This window comes from Rhodamnia argentea, chromosome 5, assembly GCF_020921035.1.
Source record: "Rhodamnia argentea isolate NSW1041297 chromosome 5, ASM2092103v1, whole genome shotgun sequence".
Taxonomy (NCBI): domain Eukaryota; kingdom Viridiplantae; phylum Streptophyta; class Magnoliopsida; order Myrtales; family Myrtaceae; genus Rhodamnia; species Rhodamnia argentea.
Genome location: NC_063154.1, coordinates 8,435,342 through 8,459,953, shown reverse-complemented (window position 1 = coordinate 8,459,953; position 24,612 = coordinate 8,435,342). Strand labels below are relative to the sequence as shown.

Genomic DNA, 24,612 nt, shown 5'->3' with positions numbered 1-24,612 from the left:
AGAGTTTATTCTCCGTGGAAATTGGGGAATATAAAAAGAGAACGAAAAAATGAAAAAAAAAAAAAAAGTTTAAAAGCACTACAGGAGAGAAAAGAAAATAGAAGGCTCGGCCCGCTCGGGTAAGTGAGCACGTGCGAACCCCGCCTTTAATTTTCGACCACACTTTCACGTGTGGACGTGGTCCTGCTACCCGAGATATCGTCATTTTATCGTCTCCAGCCCCCGTGACGAGATTAACGAGATTTTGTTCTTTTCCCATTGGACTGTTTTTGGAAACCGTCTTCTCTTCTTTCATTAATTCACCTCTCTTTGGAATTTTATAGAGAAGGGCTGCTACTTAGTGTATAAATGATAGAACACAACTAAAAAATTAACCGCAAAAACCGAACCGGCTGGATCGGCGAACCGTCTTTTCGGAAGATGAACTATTAAACCAAATCAAAACGCAAAGAAGCGATGTCGTTCGACAATTTGAGTCGATTTTCACTCGCCCTTGACGTCCGTCATTTCCTAAATAAATGAAAATTGAGAAAGTTCTTACTTAAATAGTAAGTATTGCAGCGTCATGGAAACACGCATAATGCATATTGGAACTAGTTTATATATATATATTGGTCGAAATACTAGTTTGTATATAAGTCATTAAATTCAATGGAATCAACGAATTCTATGCAATTCAAAAAATCCAGCGAATGCATGCATAATCACGTTCATGAGGATTCATTTGTCTCTAAAGAAATGGAAAGTGATCGATTTTATCTAGAGGGTCAACATCCATTTGTCCCTAAACTTTTAGCCATTAGGTCAACGTGGGCTCGCGAAAATTGTTTTGAGGCAAAATTCCAAATAAGTAGGGGTGAGCATGGTTTCGAGATAGAATATGAAATTTGGAACTTGATCGGTGGGGAATCAGTCCGATTTCAGATTTCAAGATTTGCGGGGTAGGTTCTGGGTTCCAAAAATTGGGGAACATGTTTTGTTGAGTAGGTTCTAGGTTCCAGGTAGGTAGAACCTAGATCACGTAACAAGCTTTTGTGTCCTTTTGGTATATGTCCCGATGCGATCCCGTTGTATTCCATCACGTCTAATAATGAGTAAGTAATCCCAAAGCACTAGTCCGAGTTTCCATTTCCGATGGTATTTATGATTGAGAGTTTTATTTTATTAATGTTTCACATGAGTTGAGGTCAATGAATTGCAACAACAAGTGGTGGTCTTCAAAGGCGATGATACACTGCATTGTTCAATTAAGAATATGGGTGAAACTCGGGTCGACTTTGGAATCGACTACGGAACCCGTGATAGAGTAGGTTTCAAGTTCCAAGTTATGCATAGTAGGTTCGGGTTCTTAAAAATAAGGAACATATTCATACGGGTAGGTTTCGGGTTTCGGTGGAGCTTGTGCTTGAACATGTCCGGAACTTGAAACCACTTACTTCTACAAATAAGGGTTTGAAGTGCCCTCATTTTCTTAAATAAGGGCATGAAATGACTATATCAGCCTCAAAGAAGGGTCCGACCTCGCCGGCTGAAGGGCATTTTCATCTTATACTCTTTTTTTGAATCCTCTCCCCCTTTTTTTTTCAATTTATACACCACGACGAGGCTCGGAGATGGCCGACAGAGGGAAGAGAGAAAAAGGAAAAGGAAAAGAATAGTAAAAAAAATAAATAGAATAAAAGAAATGTACTTTGATTTTTGTTACTAAAATGTCCCTTTTTCGACAAATGAAATAGTCACATGCTCGCTAGCTAGCCCAAGGTCCTTATTTGAAATGATTTGATCACTTGAGACCCTTATTTGAAATAATATGATCACTTTTGTTTCTTATTGAGACAAGCTCCACTTCAGATTATTATTTGAGAAAATATAGCACTTCAAACTTTTATTTAAAATTTTGGGTGGCTCTATTTCTACTCCCATTTTGGCTAAAACACTCCTCTTTTCAATCAATAGACCAAAATACCATTCTCTCTCTTCAAGTTATTGTTTTCTTTTTTATCAATCTAACCAAAATAATTGCTTTTATTTCTATTTTTCATTTCAAATATCAAATTCACAATGTAAACGTCAAATTACACCCAATAAAATATCATTCTAAAATGCATCATGTTATCACTTTTCCTAGAGAAGTTCGTTATTCTTAATTTATGTTCTTATGCTTTTAATTAGAAAATCTATATAAAATGTTAGAAATTTCTAACTATAACGACTTATGAATACACAATTAACTGTCGATTTTTTATGAAATAATTTGAGGAAAACTTTATTTCAAAGTTGAAATTGAAAATCCAATATAATTATCAAGTAGATTTTGATTTGTGGGTAATTTTCAAATAGACTTGTAGGTTTCTAAAGTTATGAATCGCTTATTTGTGCTTCTTTTTTTAGCTTTTCGCATTTTAATATGAATTGCAATATGAGGTTGAAAATTTGTTTACACATTATGTACTTTCAAACTCGCATAAAATTTTTTTGGGGAAAATTTTAAGCATATTTTAAATTTTTTTATCCACTTGCTGTGAGATTGAATTTACAATCAATATTAATTCCTTTCGTTATATCAAAAGTTGAACAACATGAAATTTCATGTTTTTTTCCTTTATATGTTTATCCGTTTTAATCATATCTAAAGACAAATATATTCGACGTTTTATTTTTCTTTTAACAAATTAATCTTTTCCATTTTGTGATCAATTTTCCTTTTTCCTTTTTATCGGGATCGACTAAAAATAAAGGTAGATTTATGGATTAGCCTGATAAAGAAAGAAACATTTAATCGAAGAAAGAGAAGGATATTTTAGTAAGTTAACTAGCAAAAAGGAGTGTCTTAGCTAAAAGGAGAGTGGAAATAGCATCGCCCAAAATTTTCTCTTACTTCGAGAAAATCCTTGAAATATGGTTTCTCATTTGATATAATTTTTTTTTTCAAATTAGATTGATAGACGTTCTTGATGTGGTCATTCAATTCGTTAAATGTCGAGTTGGCATTGTACGTGGCAGAAGAAATTATAAAGGAACACATGGAGTAAATGGAAAAGACCCGAGAATCTATCCTAATTGTTTTGCGAGAATATAACGTTTTTGAAATATATTTCTTGAAAATTCAGTTTTTAGAAAAATGCTGTAACTTTTCTGAAAAATGATAATCTTTTTTAGTGTTTGGCCAACGCCCGAAAATGAACTAGAAAATACTTTTCGTCGTTTGGAATAGATTTTCCAAAATAGATACTCATTATTATTGCGTTAGTAACTTGCACATGGATAGCCAAGGAATCCAACACGAGTACCAAGGCTCGAGATTGGATCCCCGACTCTCACGCTTGAGTATGGGCACTACTCTTAGGTCCACCGAAGCCGAGCTCGAGAACTTAGTGCCTAGTCCCCTAGCGCCCCTACTAGGGTCTTCGGAGGCAAGTCCTCGGACCTCGGCACTAAGGATTGGAACCCTAATGCTAAGGTCCGGGTTAATCGAGGATGGGTCCGTTACTCTGGTACCAATGCCCGAGCTCATTGAGGTTAGGCCCCGAAATCGGCTCCCGGCACTTAGTTTCCTACACCACGACTTAGGTCCATCAAGGTCGGGCTAGGACTTTGTTGTCCATGCTGAGTCCACAAAACCAGGCTTCAATCTCATGTCTAGCGTCGATACACTCCGGTACGGGCATAGCGGACCTAGGCACGTGCATGGGAGTCCCGAGCATGGGCATTGAGGTCTAGTGCTCGGCCTAAATGGACCCAAGCAAAACCTTGATGGACCCGACAAGGCAATTGAGTTCTCTAGCATGACCTAGATGGACTTGGGCTTGGGTGCGGGGGATTCAGTCCTGCTCCCAAGGGTCTAGGAACTAGCGTTGCGGTTTTCGTGCCCAAAGGTAGAGTTTTTGATCCAAGTGTCGATACCTAGTCATATTTTGAAAAATGAAATCATTTTTCTGAAATTTAAGCTTTTGTAGGAAAACCTATTCAATTGACTAAGAAAATATTTTATGTGGACTCATTCTAAATGATCCAAACACCATAAAATGAGGAAAATGTTTTTTTGACTAAACAAAGGGAGCCTCATGATGCGTTTGTTTTGTGAGAAATTAATGATTTGCAAAATATTTTTCTAAGAGTGATCACTTGTATGAATAAACATAATATATTTCATCATCCATGTAAATGGTAAGACACAAATTATTATCAATAATGAATTTTTTTCATTAATTAACAGTTTCAAGCAATATAAAGGATTATTTTTAGGAATATATTTTTCAAATCATTCATTTTTCAAGAAACAAATAGTATCATTTAATCGATGGTTGAGGAGTGATAATACAACCTAAACTAGTCAAGAAAATTATCAAAAAAGCCATAAACCTAGTGTATAAGGTCAATTTAGTCTTAAACCTTTTATTTTTGCCTACTTAATCTTAAACCTTTTGACAATTTATTAATATAGTCTTTCCGGCTAAATTTGACCAGCAATCGCTGATGTTGGCGTCGATCGTCCTATGGAGCACAATCAATGGACGATCGGTATTAATGTGGATAATTTCTACATTTTTACAATTTTTATGATTTGTGATTTTTTTCCCTTTTCTTCTTTTCTTTTCTTCATATTTTTTCCAACTCTAGAGCGGCAAGGGCCTTGTCTCCCGAAAAGAAAAAAAATTACAAGTTGTCCAAGTTAGTACCGATCGTTTTCTATGCCACATAGAACGGTCGATGTCTAAGTCGACGATTTCCTGTCAAATGTCGCTGGAAAGACTACATTAGAAGTTCATCAAAAGGTTTATGACTAAATTGGTTTAATTAAAAAGTTTAAATCTAAATTGACCGTCGTACAAGTAAGTTTAAATTTTTTTGGTAATATTCCCTAAACTTATCCAAATGCGATAGCTTCTCATATGTAATTTAGGAATAGTACCGAGTTTATTTTAGTTTGTATTGATGAGATCGTAATTATTCCAAGCTTCAATTACCAATAGCCCACCAATAGGAAGGTGCCTCGTTTTATTATTTTTCTAGTATGATGCCATTTGATACTTAAGTTGTGCCTCACGACACTTATTAGGATGTACGTGTTTATTGTGTTAGAGAAGTCCCACATCGGAGAATTGACATGGTGAGGAGTAGTTACTATATCAAAGTTGTGTTAGAATTCAATGCACAATTATAACGAAGTAAAGCGTAAAACGAGAAAGAAAAATCGAGACACGAGATTTTATCATGATTTACTCTTAAACTAGGGCTACATCCAATAGAGGATTCTACTATAATTATCACATTGCACCTCTTATTATACCACTCAATTACAAGCGATATATATATATATATATATCAGCAGTTATTCACGAGTCTAAGTCTAAACTACTAATGAAAAATTATGGGTTTAAACTATAAAAGCCTTATAGTATCCAAGGGGCGCTGCTCCCTTGAGACCACCGCCTGCTCGGCGTAGAGTGGGATCCACGTGCTTTCTTGTCGTTAGGGAGTATGAATTATACCCCAAGAAGTTAGCCAATAACTCATTGGCTTAAGCTTTTAAAAGAAAATGAGTCCAACTGAATATATGACGGGTTCGAACTTGGGATCCCTCTAAGCGATCTCTCTGGATGAAGGCATCGGGCTTCTATTGCGTGCTCCCAACAAATGGTATCACAGTCGATGGCTAATTTGTGGGCCCTTAATTTGTTATGATGTTTCGTGAATACCTCAAGAAAGAAATCTCATGATCAACGCTTGTTTCAAGTGAAAATTGCCATCACGATTGGTCCGGCGAGAAGGACCATGGACAGTTAGTATGATACATGGAAAGTTGATCTAGTGATGCAAGACAGAGACCGTGAGTGATGCAATCCCAAGTTAGCGGTTGATGTTGGTTAGTTTACAATGCATAGTTGCGGTTGCATTACAATGACTTGGAGATTCAAGTTGAGATAAGTTAATGTGGAATGATAGTTTGATTAAGGGGGATCAAACCTAACATTAGAGCTCACACATGAGGGAAATATTGTTAGGATGTATGTGTGAATTGTATTTGAGAAGTCATATATCGGAGAATTAATATGGTGTGGAGTAGTTAATATGTTAAAGTTGGCCTATAACTCACTGACTTAACCTTTTGAATGAAGGTCAATCCAACTGGATTTATTGATGGGTTCGGACTTGGACTTCTTCTTGACGATCTCTACGGATGAATGTATTAGACTTCTCTTGCGCGCTCTTAACATGTGGCATATCTCTCTGGTCAAATTTGTCTCCCAATTAGTAAGAAAATGCATACGTGCTCACACGTCAAATCAATAAGCAAATGCTTTTGCTGGGATCAAATAAATCAACCCAATAATGATTGAGTCTAGAATTCGCTAATCTACTGCTTGTTTGGTAAAACCAAGAATTTGAATATCGAAGGTATTAAGTATTGAATTATAAGTATGAAAAATAAAAACGAAAATTGTATTAATAATCACTTATCAAATATAAAAAAATGACCATTGTTGACTCTTTTTTTTTTATGGTCCGGTTCAATTATATAGTGTGCAGGTTGTGAAATCCTGCTCCCTCCTCACCTCCCCATTCCACTCCTCCCTCCCCTCCCCTCGAAGGGTGACCATTGTTGACTTAATTGCATCATTTAAGTCAATTATGTATACATTCATCAAAACAAAAGTAATCTCATTATGTGTTGAATTTATAATTTTCAGCGTATGGTCTGATTATCATGATGGATTTTGCAAATTGATTAAGAACTTTACACGGGTATGAATATTAGCACGGCCAACTTTCGTGCACATTAGGTAATCGACATTTCCGGGCGATCCGTGAGTGCGGAAGCCCATGTCGATCTAGTATATTCATGAACTTCATATTGCTCCTAAAAAGGGTTAAACTCGAGACTAAGCAACTTTTGTTATCATGTATGTCAAAAGCTATTACCGATATATCTATAGCTTATTATAAAAAAAATATAATAACAAAAGATATATCATGTCCCGTGAGTTTTGATTTTTCTTTTATCCTTTACTATTTTGCACTTAAATTCGTGCATTCTTCCGCAACAGAAAAGACAGCTAAATTATGGTCATTGAATGGATCAAGTGATGGACTCAAACCTTCGTCTCTTTAGTTGGGATCAGGATTGATGTAAGCATGGCTTTTCTTTTATTCACAAATAGATGAATTAGCGAGCAAAACACGAATGACCCAGTGGAATGCATGTGAATGAACGTTGAACTCGGTTCGTGCGTCGAAAGATACTTGTCAGCAAATTGTTACCTCGCTAGTATCTCTTTTCAGTTTGAAATGAAAGTAGCTCAAGTAGCTTCAACATTAGACATGTACCCGAGGCCATAAAAGTGTAATTCTAATAGTAATTCGACTTTTATCTGGAGCATCACCGAAACCGAATCGTCAAGATTTCGCATCAAAAGAAAGTTTCAGACATAAAACACTCGGCCCGATATAAAAAAATGCCACGTACGGTGATGCATCACGAAACGTCACGTCGACATAGCATGTTCTTAAGGGGGTGGGACTAGGAAAATTATCTAAGTTTGTCAAACGCAAGGGGATCTAAAACTTACGATTGCGAAAGCTTCGACATATTTCGTAGCACGAACGAAAGTAGTAAATAGCAATAATGATACCCGACTGAGATTTTCCTAATTGCCGTGACGAGAAATTGGCGATCAAGGAGGGCTGCGCCGATTAATCGGCCCATCAAAAACTCGCGCGAGCAACTGAAGCACACGCGGCGATCTCGGAGGGCGCGCAGTCTCCACATGTGCGGTCCCCACCGACAAGTGGGGGGCGCGCGCCATTTCGCAATGTGGGAATTAATTGGGCGGCGCACGTGGTGTGTTACCGGCTGAGCCAGTCAACTGTGACTGGACCTATCGGTAACCCCTCCCCCCTCACTCCCACGCCACCCCCACCCTCAGCGAGAAGAGATCGTGGCCAATCAGCTGTCCCTTTCGGTAGGATTCAACGGTCGAGATCTCGCAGCCCATTAAACTCATGTGAAATTTGCAATTGGGTTTCTTTCTCTCTCTCTCTCCTCGGTCCCTTCCTCTCTGTCTCCCTCTTTCTCCTGTTCCTTCTTTTTGGTCTATGCCCTCTCTCGCTCGGGAAGTTACCGGGAGAGCTCGGGAGACTGCCTCGATTTGGCGAGGTTCTTCGGGTTTGTTTTGAGATTTTGGAGGTGGGTTCCTGTTCAAATCTGGGTTTGGTTACTGAGGTGAGGTGAATGCTTTGAAGCTGGGTGAAGATGGAGAGAGACTTTCTGGGTTTGGGCTCGAGAGAACCATTGAGCGTTGTGAAGGAAGAGATTGGCGGGGAAGCTTGCGGAGACTCTGGTTCGTCCCTTCCCTTTCGTCTGAGACGATTCTCCATGCATTCTTGTGGAAGAAATCTTCCATCTTTTCTTCCGCTAATTGACTCGAACTTTCCCGGATGTTGCTTCTTCTTCTTTTTTTCCTTCTTTTCTTGAAAAACGAATTTAAATTTCGCTCGCGCAGCTTGGACTTGGGGGCAATTTGCATGCTTTCTATTTTTCCTTTTCGGATATAGATGCATGATTCAGGGGACAAACAGAGGGGTGAAGAATTATATGTTTCGCTTTAATTATTGGATTTGTTTAGTTACGTTGATGAGTTGTTGTGATTAAGATTGATGGCTAGTGCGATATATGTTGGCTTTTTGGTTCTAATTTTCCTTTTTTGGTATTATGGGGTAAGCTTTTTGAGTGGGAGTTCCATAAATAGCTAATCCTTAAATTTGCACGTTCCTTGTGGTTATGTCGAGAGAACTTTTCACCCTGTTAAGCTTCTCAGCTCGAATTTGATCTCCTTGGTAATTTTCGTGGGCATGGGTTCGATTCACAGCATAGGAGTGAGCCTTATCTCCTGATTATCTGTAATTTTCTTTCTGAGAAAGCCAGATCCAGAAAGCTTTAGTGTGTTTTAATGGCTTTTTCTTTATTTTTTTCCTTAAACATTTTGGTGGAAGTATTTGCTTGGTAGTTATGTTGAGAGTATATGCTAGTGTCTTTTTTAAAGTCCAGCAGCTAATACAAAGAACCAAGATATTGCTTAGTCCATTTATGGTTCATTTTGTCATGAGAAAAAGGATAATTCTAGCTTATAGTACATGACTTGTGTTGTAGTTCGTAAGCTTGTAGTTGGTCCGGTAGTGCGTTTCTGGGGACCATTGGAAACATTGTACCATACATAATTAGAGGTAATCAGCATTCACAAACACATGATGCAAGTCTTGGTCATGCGTGAGAGTAGATTGTAAGCTCAGATCATTCCGATGAGCTCGAATTAGAGTTTCTAGCATTAAAGCACACATGCATGGTTTCTAATCAGGTCTAGTACATTAGAAACATCATGGGATACGTAATTAAAGATAATTCACATTGAGAAACACATGATATGAATCTTGGCCATGCGGGAGCAGATTAGGAGCTCAAATCAACTCAGGAGGCTCAAATTAGAGGTTCTTGTCAACCAGGATGCTCCTTTTGAAAGCAAATTTCTTTTTGCAATATTTCCATGGACATATTTGTAGTTCTTGAGGAATGATTGGCATGACTTAAGGATTTGGGGATTGAAGTTGATGAACAATATGGCTTTCTTGCAATCTGTTCTGTAGGACCGGACAAAGGTACATCAGGAATGCGATGGCCATTCTTGAACAAGGTTTCTGCAGTTCCTCATCTGATGTCCTTTAAGGCTGCTCAGGATGAAAAGACCAAAAAGATCAGCGAACCAATCGTCTCTTCTGGATCGACCCACATCCCAGTTGCAGATGCATATGATTCGAGTCGGAGACGTACTGTTGTCGAAGTACAGCTATTCTACTGTCCTTTCTCATACTCTTATAGATATGAATTCTGTTTCGTGAGTGTTATCCTGACACCACATTGGAAAAAGGTGTCATCTCATTTTTTTTGGATAGGTTAACTCGTATATATAAGTTATGTCAGCTGTTTATTTGGATGGCTTTTGTGTCTTTGGTTGATTTGAATGGCCTATTTGTGCTTCAGCCAGAAAGTTTTTTTTTTTTTTTTTTGGGTGTGGGGGGTCGAATAGCCAGAACATTGAATAGTTGAAACATGGGGCTCTTTTGCTATTTTGGTTCTATCACCATTGATACAATTTTGCCAAAGTGAAAGCCAGAACTTCTGTTCAAATGGTCTTTCTGTCACATGACTTTTCAACTAATGGTTCTACACTTTTTCTCTTTCCGACTAGAGTTCATTCAATCGTCACAGACAAGGTGGCTCGCAGTTTTCGCTGACGTCTTATCCTCAACAATCTCATCCCCGGGATGCAAGGCTGCTTCCCCTCTCAAATCAGGGAATTCCCGCCTCTATAGGCGACTCTTTCTTCAAGACTCACTACACTGCCACTGGACAGCCTCTACCAGGTAATATGAAAAGGCAAAAGCTACCGGGAGGTGTTCTTGTTTCTGCCCCAAATTCAGACCATCTTGCCGCTGGTTTGACAATGGGAACCACTGAATCATGGTAACTGTCTTGTGCTCAGTAATCTCCTTCTTTTTAGCCTTCTGCTTTAGCTCTAGATTTCTAGCGTCCCAAATCAGATTTTCATTTGGTATTTGAAGAGAATATGAAATGTTTTAAGTATAGTATTCCGATTAAAAACATCTACAAGTTTCTATGACGTCGAGAAATTAAAATGATTTTCTTTGAAAAGCGGGAAAGGAAAAGGCCCTTTTTTTGGGGTTGAAAGATACTAGAATTGCAGAAGACTTGTATACTTTTTTGAAACAATTGAAGCATCTTATTGAGATGGATCTGGATGGACCTCCGAAGAATGGGGGCTTTTGGATGTGTTTCTTTTTCTTTGGAAGGCGGTCTTCTTTTTTCCAGCTAGGTGCTCACGATTTTTTCTCATGTAAAAAGTATACTTTTCAATTTAGGAGTTGAAACATGCTTGGAATTAAATGCCTCTATTGGTAATGTCTTTTGCAGGAAACCTATCAAGCCTACCATGCCGCCTTCTCAATTGACCATTTTCTACGCGGGTACCGTGAATGTTTATGATTGTATCTCACCTGAAAAGGTGCTTTTTCTCTCCTTTCCTCTCGTTGTCTCTACCCTTGCCTTTTGAGCTAAAAAACTCGATTCAGCTAAGTTGTGCGTGTGATACGTAGGCCGAAGCGATCATGTTCCTTGCCAGGAATGGGGCTCCAATGGAAATGGCTTCTAAGACATCACAGACAAAATGCTTTGTTCAAGGACCTACCACGGCCAACACTGCCGGGGATCACGTTGATCTGAACCAGCCTGCTGCACAACCCTTCTCTAGCCTCTCGAGCCCATTATCAGTATCATCACATCCAGCTTCTCGTTCACGGGGTGGACCAACTGGCAAGGATGAATCAAAGGACAGTAATGCTAAAGGAGTTGGCCCTCCAAGCAAATTGGACATCCCAAAGATGGTCAGTGTGATGGGATCCGCTTCTGCAACGACCATGGTACCATCTGGTAGGATTCTGATTCAGGGACTGTTCTATCTTTGTTGTCTCTGCTTGTGAAACTCTCTTTCCATTTTTGCGCTTGCTATTTCATTCCAAGTCCTTCGCGCTTTTCCTGTTCTATCAGATGATCTTGCAAGGTGAATGTCTAAACTTTGCCGACTCATGATACTTCATTATTTTCGTTGAGTGTTGGCTAGTAGAATGTCTGTGAAAAAACTGTACTCTTACGGGGAATTCAATTTTGCATGCAGCCATCCCACAGGCTAGGAAAGCATCCTTAGCTCGGTTTTTGGAGAAGCGCAAAGAGAGGTCAGGAACCTTATTAGTTTGAGGATATCACTTCATTCCATGGCTGAAGCTGAGGCTTTAGATTAGCCAATGCCGAATCTGAGACTTAATTTTTGCTTGGATCGGCAGAATGATATTCTGTGACTTCTGGCTTTAGCTACGTTTGACATGTCTCATTTGATTTCTTGGGAAATGAAGGACAGACGAAAGTGACAGTTGACTTTCCGTGTAATCGCAGGGTAGTGAGTGCGGCGGCGCCTTACAACCTCAGCAAGAACTCTCCAGAGCGTGCGACCCCGCACTCGAGCGCTGTAAATTGCTCTCCAGCTCTTGCGATGGACAAGGGGAGTCCTCACTGATGTGTAAGTATGTATAAGCCCTTAGGATTTTGGTTCACCTGTATGAATTGGATGATTTGGACAGAGTCTGTTCTGAAATGTTCTGTTTCTTTCTTGTTCTTACACATCAGTGAGGACTCCCCCTTAGGATTTTGGTTCACCTGTATGAATTGGATGATTTGGACAGAGCCTGTTCTGAAATGTTCTGTTTCTTTCTTGTTCTTATTTTTCGTTGTGTTAACTGGACTTCTTCTTGTAAGTTAATCACTTTTCTTATGTAACCGACGAATAGCCGATTCGATTTTGGAATGTAAAACCGGATGCCTGCATTCGATTAAAATGTAAAAGCTTGTGGAAGGCTTGAGATGTTTCTTGTCTCTGCAGACTTTTACGTTCTGATTTCGTGTTCTTTTTCGCAACCCGTTTTCGAAAGCATGAACATTCGGTCAAAACCTTTACCGGGTCTTTAACTAATCGTGTTGTATTCGCTGTTATCTAGTTAGACTCTGATGTTAATGAAATGGTTGAACGTGAAAGGGTTGGTCGGAAAATATCAGTCAGTCGCATTGCAACTGCTTCACGGACGCATGAAATGGAGTAGGATTCATGACCTGGGGACCAACAATATGTTTTGAGTCTCATGCCTACCATCATTGTGTGGATGCGTTGTTCGTGGTGTCCGATGTTTTCTCCTCCACAAGCTTTGTTTCTTTCCTTTTAGATTCTTTTGGCAAGGTCTTCGAGAAGATATTCGGTACGACAGTCGTGCGACGTGATTCAAGAGATTTTAAATTCTTTAAGAATATGACGAGAAAGAAATCGATGGGGAAGTTCGAAATTCTCTCGCACGATCGTGGAGTAGATGACGGCACTTATAATAGAGAAGAATTGAGCGATGGCCATAAACAAACCAAGGAATTCATGAGCCTCTCGATCTCAAGCTCGGAAGTACCGAAAGTCACAGATCTATTGATGGTCATCCATTAGTCTCATACGCTATGGGGATGGTTACCAATTACACATGATTATTCGTAAGTATTTCTTGAAAAGTGTGTACTTATTCTTTAATTTACATGAAATTTCAAGGATCTGAGTTAAAAGTTCGGGGTTTAATTCGACTTTAGTTACGAGTTGAAGCGATGGAATGGGATCGAGCAACGAGCTAATTAGTAACTTAATCAACCCAAACTCATACTGAATAGCTTAATGGGTTAATATCATAAAAAACTTCAAATTGATACAAGACAAATTTATCTCAAATAATTTTAAAGTGGTACATCCGTAACAAATTTATTTTAAAATATTTTTTTTTTACCATTGAAAACTCTAAATTGTGATAAGTTTATCCCAAATTAATTTTTTTGATCACAAAAAATTTCAAACTAGTATATTTGTGACAAATTTAACCTATATTAGTTTTTGTTAAATTGAGTTAATATTGCGAAAAATCTTAAATTGATACGCCCGTGACAAATAGAGGTAACGTGTACACTCAATAATTGTCACTTATTATCTAACTCAGTAATTTGATGGTAAAATTTAAAGAAAACTAACGAATGGTAAATTTACTATGACTATATCAATTTAGGGTGAATTTATCACGGATGTATCGGTTTAAGGTTTTTGGTGATAAAAAAAATAATGAGGTAAATTTATCAAAGTCGTAGGAATTTAGGATTTTTCGTGGTGGTAACCTTGACATAATCAACTCAAACTCATGATAAAATAGTAGCCACAAACTCCTACTAAAATAGTAGCCATCGAATCAAACTCTGTCGGTCTTTCCGACCAAAAAAAAAAAATCAAACTCTGTCGGTCTCCAAGTCGCATTCCAAAAGGAAAACGTGTTTTTTTTTATCAAATTTCCCCTTTGCCACGTGCATGTGATGTGGTTTTCGCTGGAACGGCCCCACTCCTCCACTGGTTCGTCCTCTTCGTCAAAGGTTCGGACCAATCGCGCGAATGCATCTCAAGGCTCGTTTTCCGTGCATCACGTCAGCGGCGAGCTTTGAACCGAAAAGGAGAGATGGAGGACTCTCCATCCGGTTAGTCGGTCAGCAGAACAATCTTGTCCCGCACTCTGAAGATCATGCCCGTTTTCACACTCATCACGAGGAGTTATGTGGCCGAGCTCTGATCGAGAAACGGGACATTTCTGGGAGACGGCGACCCCACACCTTTATATTTTGAAAGCGCGAGAGAATCTCTCTCTCTCTCTCTCTCTCTAGTTGCTCAATCTGACGTCTTCTTCGTGGGGTTTAGTTTGAGAGCGGAGTGATTGGTTTGCGGATATCTTAGGCGGGTTTTTGGTGGAATCGGCGTTTGGTGATGAGATTTTGTGGGCTGTGAAATGGAGAGGGAGTTTTTAGGCTTGAGCTTGAGCGAACCATCGGGTGTTGTGAAGAAGGAAGAGATTAGCAGCGAGGTTTGCAGAGACTCTGGTTTGTCCTTTCTTGAATCTCATAGTACCCCTGTTCTTGTTCAATTTGCAATCTTTTTTTCTTTTTGCTACTCGAGTTATCTTCTTCAGCTGGGACTCCTACGAAATCATGGAACTTGCGAGTAGATTGAGTTTCGATTTAGCTTCACGGTTCGTGATTTGGGGACAATGGAAAGGATGAGAAAATGAGTTTTGTGTTTTTTTTTTTTGGGGGGGGCGCTTTATTATGATAGTTTGATACTGATTAGGCTTGAGTTGTTGCGTAATTCGGATTAAGGGTGTCAGAATTACTGCTATAAATGTTGCTGTTTCGGCATGTGGGATTTTCTCAAGTGCTTAGTGTGGTGCGGGTATGCATTTGAATGGCAGTTGCTTAATGGCTAATTCTTAGATTGCCAGAGTTTCTGAGGTTGAAGGAATTTTCACCCTTTAGGCTGCTTACTTTCTCAGCTAGCATGTTGAACATTCCGCTGCCTCTAATCTCATCTTCTTTTCCGTTTTACATGGCTCGATTTGTCAGTAGAGAGTGAACTTGTCGAATTTGTTTTGATGATTCCTTTTACAAAGCTAGGAATTTTGGCGCTTATTTGATAAGTAATTCATCAACAGTAGATTAGTGCCTTTCCCTTTGTTTTTCTTGAAAATCTAGCTGCTTATCGGAGATCGCAGATCATGTTCTGTCCATAGATCTGAGTATATGGACAGATCTGTGCTTGTTTATCGTGAGGAACGTATTTTTCTACCCCATTTGAGAAGTAATTTTTTGCCTGAGCCTCGTGGTGGAGTTACTGGCGTTTTTCTTTTAGGATAACCTAGGGGCACGACCGTAATTAGCTGACTACCCGGAGCTAACTAGCACAGCAACCACTCCGTCGATGGCCCTCGCTTAAATCCAAGTTCCCCGAAGCAGGAACTGAACCTACGACCATCAGTTCCTGATTCGAAAACATGGAAACGTCCTTACCTCTGGGTGAATGGTAAGGTGGATGAGTTACTTGCGCTTCCCTCAAAAGCTGCTTGTGACCGCAAATTTTACTTTTTTCTTGGACTAAATTATAGTTCCTGACTGTTGAAATCTAATACTAATGCCGAATTGCATGACTGAGCAAGTAATTAAAGACGTTGGGTTGAAATGGATGGATCACATGGCTTTCTGGCAATCTGTAGGGCTGAACAAAGATTCGGGAACAAGATGGCCATTGCTGGACAAGTTCTGTACAGTTCCTGATTTGAAGCCAGAGCTGCCGGGTGGTGGTGTTGTTGCCACTCCAAATTCTGGTCTTCTAGGCGCCGCATCTACATTGGGAACCACTGAACCAAGGTAACTGGTTTTGTGATTGAACAAATTCTCTGTGTTTTAACAGGCATTTTAATAGGCTCGGCTTCTAATTCCATAAGTGCTCTGGGTTGGAACAGAATGACTCCTTTAGACAATTAAGCGGTGTTGAAGCTGAATCTGTTCACAGCTCCTGCCTTTTTCCCTAAGCATGGTTTTCTTTTTGTCAAGCTATATATTCACAATTTGTCAAGCGTGCTTGATTTCAGAACTTGAGGATGCTTAAACTAAATTTTACTGTTAGAAATATCTCTTGCAGAAATGCCATCAAGTCTTATGGGCCTAATCAATTGACCATCTTCTACGCGGGTACCGTGGTTGTTTATGATGACGTCCCTCCTGAAAAGGTGCTCTCTTTCTCTCTCTGTTCCCTGACTCTATCCCATTTGTGTGCCTTTTCGTGTCAAGACGTTCAATAAAATTCTTGGTATGATATGCAGGTCCAGGCTCTCATGTTCCTGGCCAGGAGTGGGACTTGTAAATCTCCTAAGACATTGCATTCAAGATGTCATGTTCAAGCGCCTACCCCTGGGAATATCATCAGCAATCATGTGGTTCTGAAGCAGCCTGCTACGCGGCCTTGCTCTGGCCTTTCAAGCCCGTTCTCAGTGGTCTCACATCCGGCTCCTGAGCTGGGTAGTGGACCCACTAACATGGAGAAAGGTAACACTGAAGGAGTTACTGCTCCAGGCAAAGTGGACAGTCCAAAGATGGTTGGGGCCATGAGGTCAACTTATGCAACGACCATGATATCGGCTGGTAGGATTCTGATGTGGGCAAAAGTTTTAGCTTGATGTCTCTTTCTTCGTGAAATAAAGGATTTCCCCATTTTAAAAATTTTCATGTCTGAGGTAACACTGCGTGATATGTTGGTGATACGTAGCATGAAAGTGCAAATCGTCTTGTATGTTGAATAGAACTGATTAAGAAAGAAGGGAGCTCAAAGGAGAAAGATTGTCCGGGTTTTCTATTCTTGATAGCCAAATGACAATAGATGTCTTTTCCAAGGGTTTTCATCAAATTCTGTCGAAGTCTTTTCCAGTTTCTCTTCATTCACTTCATTTCCAATTTCTTTCCGCTTCCCCTGCTTTAGCAGCATATGCTCTCAGACGATTTTATAATTTGCGTCTCTATTTTCTAGTTTGACATGTTAGATATTGGGAAACAGAATGATGATATTCTTGGAAGGTTTCTACTTCTAGTGAAGTTCGACTTTTTTGCAGCACTCCCTCAGCCTCCGAAGGCATCCTTGGCTCGGTTCCTAGAGAAGCGCAAAGAAAGGTCAGGGAAGATTCTCTTGAAATTGGATTATATTTCCTGTTAATAATTCGGATGACTTATGGACTTTTCAACCATTATTGTCCTAAAATCATTCTGGCATGAGCTAGCAGTGTGTGTGAAAGAGCTGTCTTGTGCCCAACATTTTAGTAACCTTGAAAGGCCTTTTGTTATTTTCTGTTGCTCAACTTAAACGTATACTCAAACGGGCTGCTGCTTTGGCTTTCCTAACCCATGCCGAAGCTTGAGGTCTGAAATTTTTTTCCGTTGATTTTTTGCGGTTTACAGTTTCAGACACTTTCGCATGTCATTGATTTGATATTCCGCAAACTATATTGGCCGTGATAGGTGAGATTGACGCATCGTATGAATGCAGGGTAAGAAATGCCGCACCATACAGCCTCAGCAAAAACTCATCTCCGGAGTGTGCTACCCCGGCCTCCAATCCCGCGAAGCTCTCTTCTGGTCCTGCTATGGACAAGGACTGTACTCAGTGATGTATAGGCCGTTTAGGATTTGATCTGTTTGATATTTTTGACAACGTAAAGTGGATGATATCGATGGGATTCTGTAATGTTCTGTAGCAGTCCTTGTACGTCCTACGGTAATTTTATCAGCAACGGGGCTTGTTGTGACCTAATCACGAGCAGGATGGCCTGCTCGTGCTATGGGACGAAAATACAGACGGTTGATTGCATTACATGAATGCCTACTGTTAAAAGCTTTCTGATTTGGTATCGGAATTCTGTGAGGGGCGATGTATCCTTCGAAAAAAGTAGGCCTTGGAAGTGCGATTTCCGTTCCAAGATTCGCCGTCTGCGATATATCCAGATTTTAGCCTGTGTCTTTACCACCCTTTCTGTACATTCTCATGGCATCTGATGTTTCCTCCGATCTTATTGAGAGTAGTAGTAACTAGTAAGAGAAGATTTCATCAACCTCAGAAGGGTTCTTCAAGTCTAGATCTCCTCGTCTTCTTCACTGTCTTGAATCGAAATCCATTTGGAACTTTTCCAAAACGTCTACATGTTATTCCAGTGCGATTTTCTGGCGGGTTCGGACATGGTGAGAACCCGTATTCGAACCACAGCATCAGCCGCGCGAGCAGAGCTTTACCTGATGCACATAGAGAACGGGAGTTAGCGTGAATTCGTATACTCGAGGATGAAAATCACGATCTTTATCACAAGTCCACCGTCGATGTGATGAGATGGTGGGTTCGGATGGGCGAACTCCCTTGAGAACTATCATCTGCTCATGCCTCTTGGTTTGGCTGCGGTCACTCTATGAGTGATCCGTTAAATATGAAAACCTTTTCTGGACACGTGGCACCCGTAGAATTAGCCACGCTGTTATAGCAAATTGAAATTTCGGGAGTTTCGAAATGCAGAAGTTGATAGAAATTTTTTTTGTGAATAAAAACCGCATAATTATTTGTTTAGTGCAGAGTTGAGTTTTGCTTTTTTGACAGAAAAAAAATATTTATATGAAATGATAGCTAAGTTTGAAAGTCACTCTGCACCGAATATAACCAAATCATAAAATAGGAGTGAGCAAAAAGAACCGATCGGACTAGGAATTGTTAGGATTGGACTGAACTGGCCGGTTTGGTATGGTTCCAAAGTTCCATAAAATTGAAACCGGTAATTATTGGTCTGATTCATGGTTCCAAGGTTGGAACCTCCCATGCGTACCGGGCCGATTATTATTATTATTATTTTGTTAATGTTGATTTTATTTCTTAAAAATATTTAGTGAAATCATTTAAATTCTTAATTATTATGGATACTTCTACATATTTAATGTGTGAATATATGTTTCAAGCACATGCGACCGGTTCCACTTGATCGCCCAAGAACCGTACTAGACCGATCGGTGTGGTTCCAGGTACCTTTGGTTCGATCCTCGCTTTCAGAAATTGGGAACTAGTACCTCCGATCCGGTTTCCTATTTTAGGGTGGGACCCGACCAGTTAGGGCATAATTCATACTCTCCGTTAATAGGAAAGCACAGGGATCCTAAGAAAGCGGCGTCCCCTAGACACCATAGAGCTTGTATAGTTTGAGCCCATATTTTTCATTGGTAATTTGGATCCATGAATAACTACCGCTATATATTATATCTTTCTTTTATAATTGAATGATGTAACAAGAGGTGCAATGTACTAATTATGGTGAAATCTTCTACTGTATGTAATTATAATTTAAGGGTGAACCATGATACCTTTGATTCGGTTTCCTATTCCAGGGTGGGATCCGATCGGTTAGGGTGTGATTCATACTCTCCATCAATAGGAAAACACGGGGGTCCCAAGGAAGTAGCTTCCTCTAGACACTATAGAGCTTGTATAGTTTGAGTCCATATTTTTCATTAGTAATTTGGGTTTGGGTTCATGAATAGCTTCCACTAATATTATATTTTTCTCTTATAATTGATGGATGTGACAAGAGGTATAAGGTGCAAATTATGGTGGAATCTTCTACTGGACGTAATCATAATTTGAGGGTGAACCGGGATGCCTCCTATCATGTTTCCTATTCTAGGGTGGGACCTAACCAGTTAGGATGTGATTCATACTTCCATCAATAGGAAAGCACAGGGGTCCCAAGGAAGTAGCGTGTCCTAGACACCTAGAGCTTTTATAGTTTGAGCCCCTATTTTTCATTGGTAATTTGAGTCTATGAATAGCTACCGCTATATATTATATATTTCTCTTATAATTAAAGGATGTAACAAGAGATGCAAAGTGCTAATTATGGTGAAATTCTCTACTGGACGTAATCATATTTTAAGTGTGAACTGAGATAAAATCTTGTATCTCAAATTCTCTTTCTTGCTTTTACCCCTTTAATTTGTTGTGATTGTGCACTGAATCCTAACACCGATTACCCTTACCATGAAGACCATTCTATTGGTAATGTTTGTTTTTAAACTCCGGGTCTGCTTGTTTCATTGAAAATTTCATGTCTACTTGTTTGGGGATCTAGGGAAAGTGATTTGTCAAAAAAGGAAGTCGTTTTCCTCTTAATCTAAACTCGTTGTCGTTTTTTGTAAATCAATTAATTTGGTCATCCAAACACTAAAAAGTCAAAAAATGATTTCTCAAAAACAAATTTCCTTTAAAGAAATGGACCCTTTAGCTGAGTTATTGAGAGATTTTTTTTTTTAAATTTTACTTCTATATTGAAAAGTGAAGACACATAGTATAATGTCAATTTAGATTTGTTTAAAGTAATTATCACTATTAATTGTTACTTTTTCTTTTTCAAATCTTACGTCTCTCCAAATATCACATTTTTATTTAATGTTAAATAGATGACGTGTAAAATTATCTCTATTTTTTTTTTCTAGTTACAAATTGTGATGAAAAAGAGAGATGTAATATTAGGCGCATTTTCAAATGAAAAATACATTAGCTTATTTATAAGCTTCACATGATGACTTCTTTAAAGAATAAAATATCAATTACAATCAAGGGAAACATACCGAATCTCCTAAATATATTTCTAATATTCCTAATTTTCAAAAACTTAAAATTAGTATCCCCTTTGAAAGTTTGGAATTAAGATGAAAAAGAAAAAGAAAGAGTACCTTACATAAGTGTTGACAAACATCAGGCCTCGTTATAAAGTTTGTTTATGAGCCTTGCGGACAATTAGCTCGGCCCGCGCTGTGATATTCTGGAGTTTCGATGTTTGTAAGAAAAATAGTTTTGATGAATTTTAGTCATGAATTCTAGTCTGATAATTAAATTTGGATTTTTGAGAATTTAAGAAATAATATTTAATTTGTTCTTAAACGTTGGTCGGAGAAAGTCGAGCTAGATAGTCGAGTGATCGAGTCGTAGTACAAGACCATTCTTGCATGAGCCTAGCCTTGACCAAATTCTAATTGTGAGGGTTCCAAATTTGCCGTCAGTTTTAGTACAAACAGTTTAATTTACCACCGGTTAGCTAAATTATCAAATTGCCTTTAAATATTATACACATTAGACAAAATAGAAAATTATCAGATTTGAAATCTTGTGGGCCCCCCTTATGTCTTGTCAGCCTGCCCCCCTTTCATGTCACTCTCCCCCAACCACTCAACTTCTCTCTCTCTCTCTCTGCCCGCACGACCGACCCCCCTCCCTTTCTCCTGTTCTTCTTCTTCTTCCTCTGTCTTCTATTTTCTTTTTGGGCCGAAGCCCCTCCGCCCGACGCCATCTCCACGTCCTCTCCTCTGTCCCGCTTGCAGCCACCACCTGCAACCACCGGCCGCCCACCAGCCGTCCTCCGCCGCGTCAGCCGCTGTTGCCTTTGGCGTCATTTTCCCAGACCCGCGACGTCCGCCGAAGCCAGCTGACCCCGACTCCCCGAGCTTCCTGCTACTAGCCAACCCCGACATGTTAGCCGTCCGTGGGCTCGCTAGCCACTGCAGCCGCTTCCCCGACGCCAGCGAAAGCTATTGCCGTGTCGCCAGACCTGCGACCCAGACCGCGAGCTGCCTCCACCACCACCCACACTGGCTACCACCCTCGTCCACTGTCCTTTGCTGCTGAGCCCCTTGAACCACGTGACCACCCTCAGCCCGAGAGTCGCCATGTCCAGCCCCGAGCTTGCTCGACCACCGCCCGTCAAACCCCTAGCCGCGAGCCCGAGGCGCCCAAGCTGTCGCCATTGACCCGAAACTCGTGGCCGTTCGACGTCAGCCACCCGAGCCTCGTTGCCATCCCGTCGAGCCGCTGTCGCAGCCGCAAGTCACCCGCGATCCGGACCGCGGCTACCTCGACCCGAAACCCTCAGCCCCGCCGCGAAGCCGCCGACCTGTGTCGCACCGTTCGTTGTCGTCGCGAGCCCGAACTCGTCAAGTCCGAACCCCGACCTGGCAGCCCCTCATCCCGCTGCCACCAGCCCCCGCGAAACCCGAACCCCATGATCCCGCCAGCCACTAGCCGCCAGCCGCGTCGCGCTGCCTCGCCGAGCCACCTCGTGACCCGTCACCCTTTGACCCGAGCCCGTGAGCTCCACCGACAGATCAGAAACCCTCAGCCCCCGACCCGAGCCCAGCTGTGGAACCCGAACCGACCTTTGTAGTCGCCGTGAGCTGCCGCGCTGTGCGTTATCATGGCTGTCACCGGCGAGCCCGAGTCATCACCGAACGGCAGTTAATTAGTGAGTTAGCCTCTAACTCTCGGTTAAGGCGCCAATTACACTTAGTGGTAGTTAATTAGTGTAATTAGTAATTTATGATATTCAGGTAATTTAATTGTGGTCGGTTTAGTTAAAAACATGGTTTAGGTTAAAAGGCCACAATTAATTAAGTTAGTCCGGTTAGTTAGGTCATTTGTGGTTAATTAATGTTTAGATTGAATGAATTGATTGATTGGGCAATTGATTGTCGTTATTTGATCGCGAGCGAGCGTTAAGTTAGAATTGATCGTACGATTGACAATTGGGCAAAATTGGGATTAATAATTATCGTCGGAATAATTATATGTGTTTATTTGATTCGCAACGATTGCTTGTTTGTCCGGACGCTTTGCACTAACTAATGGTTGTTGCGTGTGAAATTATGGGTGTCGGTTACCCCGTGTCAAATGCAAAGTCTTGTGGACTGAGTCTTTGAGCACGCCCGCATGAGCATCCGGCTAAAAGTAAAGATGAAAAGTGATTGGTTGTTGGATGTGCTTGAGTAGTCATATAATGGGATTAAATCATACCAATCGTACGGGATCCTAACAAGTTCGTACCATGCCGGTCGTACGGAACCACACGACTTGTCAAGTGCACTTTAATCTGTGCCCGTGCCGGTCGTACGGATCACACGGATTATTGGATACTGGTAGTAGCTTGTGATGGATCGACGCTCCTTTTGGAATGCTTGTCTGCTATGCTGTGCCGGTCGCACTGGATACATAACTTTCGGTTGTCGTCGTCGGAAGTAAGGGACGATGTCCGGTCCTGCTAGTAGACACTACCACTCGTAGTGTTGGGGCCACACTAGTCGCGTGTGCCGACCACGACAGTTGTGTAGGTTATCCGTTAATAAATGAACTTCGTGTGACGTCCTATGCATGGAAGTTAATGTGATACCTTGCCAGTTGATTGTTGTTGTGATTGTTGGGTTAAGTCGAACATTGCATTATGTATGGCTGAAGGCTAGTAAGTTTGCATGAGATTGATGTATGTACTATAGTTACGTAAATGGTTGATAGGGTGCTTTAAGTGAATCAATGCCCTAGCCGGGTTTAGGCATTGACTCATTGAGATTCATATCTCACCCCGCCGTTGTTAACCCTTTTCGGGCCCCGGGTCATGAAAAACTGGAGGTGGCATGGAACTTATTGGAGTAGTTTGAGAGTTGTGTTAATTCCGACTTGATATCTCTAGGAGTTATAGAAAGTGGCTCGAAGAATAGGCTTGTAGATATTTCACTTATTTGGGTTAACAAAGATAATTAAATACAATGTGGTATTTGATGAACTGTCGTGTTATGATGGTCGTGACTGTCCGTTTAACTATCCTTGTTGTTCGGTTGCATGTTCCGCATGCGTAATAAAAGATGAAAATAAAAAGGGGTTGATAACGTGCATGAGACGTTATCTTTTATGACCTGAGGCGATTAGGGTGTGATACGTGCAAATCCGAAATTCCGAATATCCAGCTTGAGAAAGTGTTCTACATTGCACGTCTAGATTGGAAAAGAGACGTGAATTGATTGTATGAAAGCTCGAGCGACAAAATTAGGCTCGTTCGATCAAATCTAGTAGGCTAGATTTCGACAAGTTTGTAATCGAGCCAAACCACCAAAGAATAGAAAATTCCTAGTTTGATTTGGATCGCTATTCGCATGGTTTGATGGGGTTGATTGGGAGCTTTAATAAAAGGAATCTCGATTTCAAACCATTGAGTAGCACCCATGCTCTCCGAAATAGCGGTAGTTGCAAATTGGGTATAATGACTAGTGATAGATTTAGAGAAACGAATAATGGAATGCTTGATTTATAATTAGGCACAAGGTCGATATAAATATATACATACAAAGAAGGGTATAAACATAAATTCATACACTAAAGAAAAAACCTAGTCCTAATACATACAATTTATCTAAAAGCTTGAACCTCTATCACCATCGGGTTTGGAATGCTTTGGTGTGCTTATGAAGCTAATCGCGATTAATCACATTAGAAGAGATTAGTAATAAAATGAAAAATTTTAAATAGGAGCATAAAATGCCATAATTTTTTCAAAAAAGAGCTCAGAGTGAATCCTGTTTCAAATAAGGACTTTAGTGATTACGATATTTTCAAATAAGGGTTTGAAGTGACCATGACAATTTATAAAAATTGCATGACCTTACTTGCTAGCCAAATATCTCGTTTCAAATAAGGACTTGAGTAATTTTGACAGTTTCAAATAAGGGTGCAGGGTGATCAAGACAGTTTCAAAAAAGGT

General features: G+C 40.2%; 1 protein-coding gene across 1 annotated transcript; it reads left to right on the top strand.

Moving 5' to 3' along the window:
* Positions 1 to 8,077: 8,077 nt before the first annotated feature.
* LOC115739977 lies at positions 8,078 to 17,870 on the top strand. The gene is made up of 13 exons (XM_030673297.2): positions 8,078 to 8,342; positions 9,643 to 9,840; positions 10,243 to 10,519; positions 10,988 to 11,078; positions 11,170 to 11,503; positions 11,748 to 11,805; positions 12,023 to 12,135; positions 14,456 to 14,563; positions 15,730 to 15,883; positions 16,143 to 16,245; positions 16,339 to 16,657; positions 17,122 to 17,179; positions 17,553 to 17,870. The coding sequence occupies exons 1-13, from the start codon at positions 8,255 to 8,257 to the stop codon at positions 17,671 to 17,673; spliced, it is 2,022 nt and encodes a 673-aa protein (XP_030529157.2). The 5' UTR covers positions 8,078 to 8,254; the 3' UTR covers positions 17,674 to 17,870.
* The last annotated feature ends 6,742 nt before the right edge of the window (positions 17,871 to 24,612 follow it).

What these genes read in the sequence shown, in the direction of transcription:
- LOC115739977 (XM_030673297.2), top strand. Translation starts at nt 8,255, where the DNA reads ATGGAGAGAGACTTTCTGGGTTTGGGCTCGAGAGAACCATTGAGCGTT. An exon ending in ACGTACTGTTGTCGAAGTAC is followed by an intron (nt 9,841 to 10,242) that starts AGCTATTCTACT and finishes CTCTTTCCGACT; the next exon opens with AGAGTTCATTCAATCGTCAC. An exon ending in CGAGGTTTGCAGAGACTCTG is followed by an intron (nt 14,564 to 15,729) that starts GTTTGTCCTTTC and finishes GGCAATCTGTAG; the next exon opens with GGCTGAACAAAGATTCGGGA.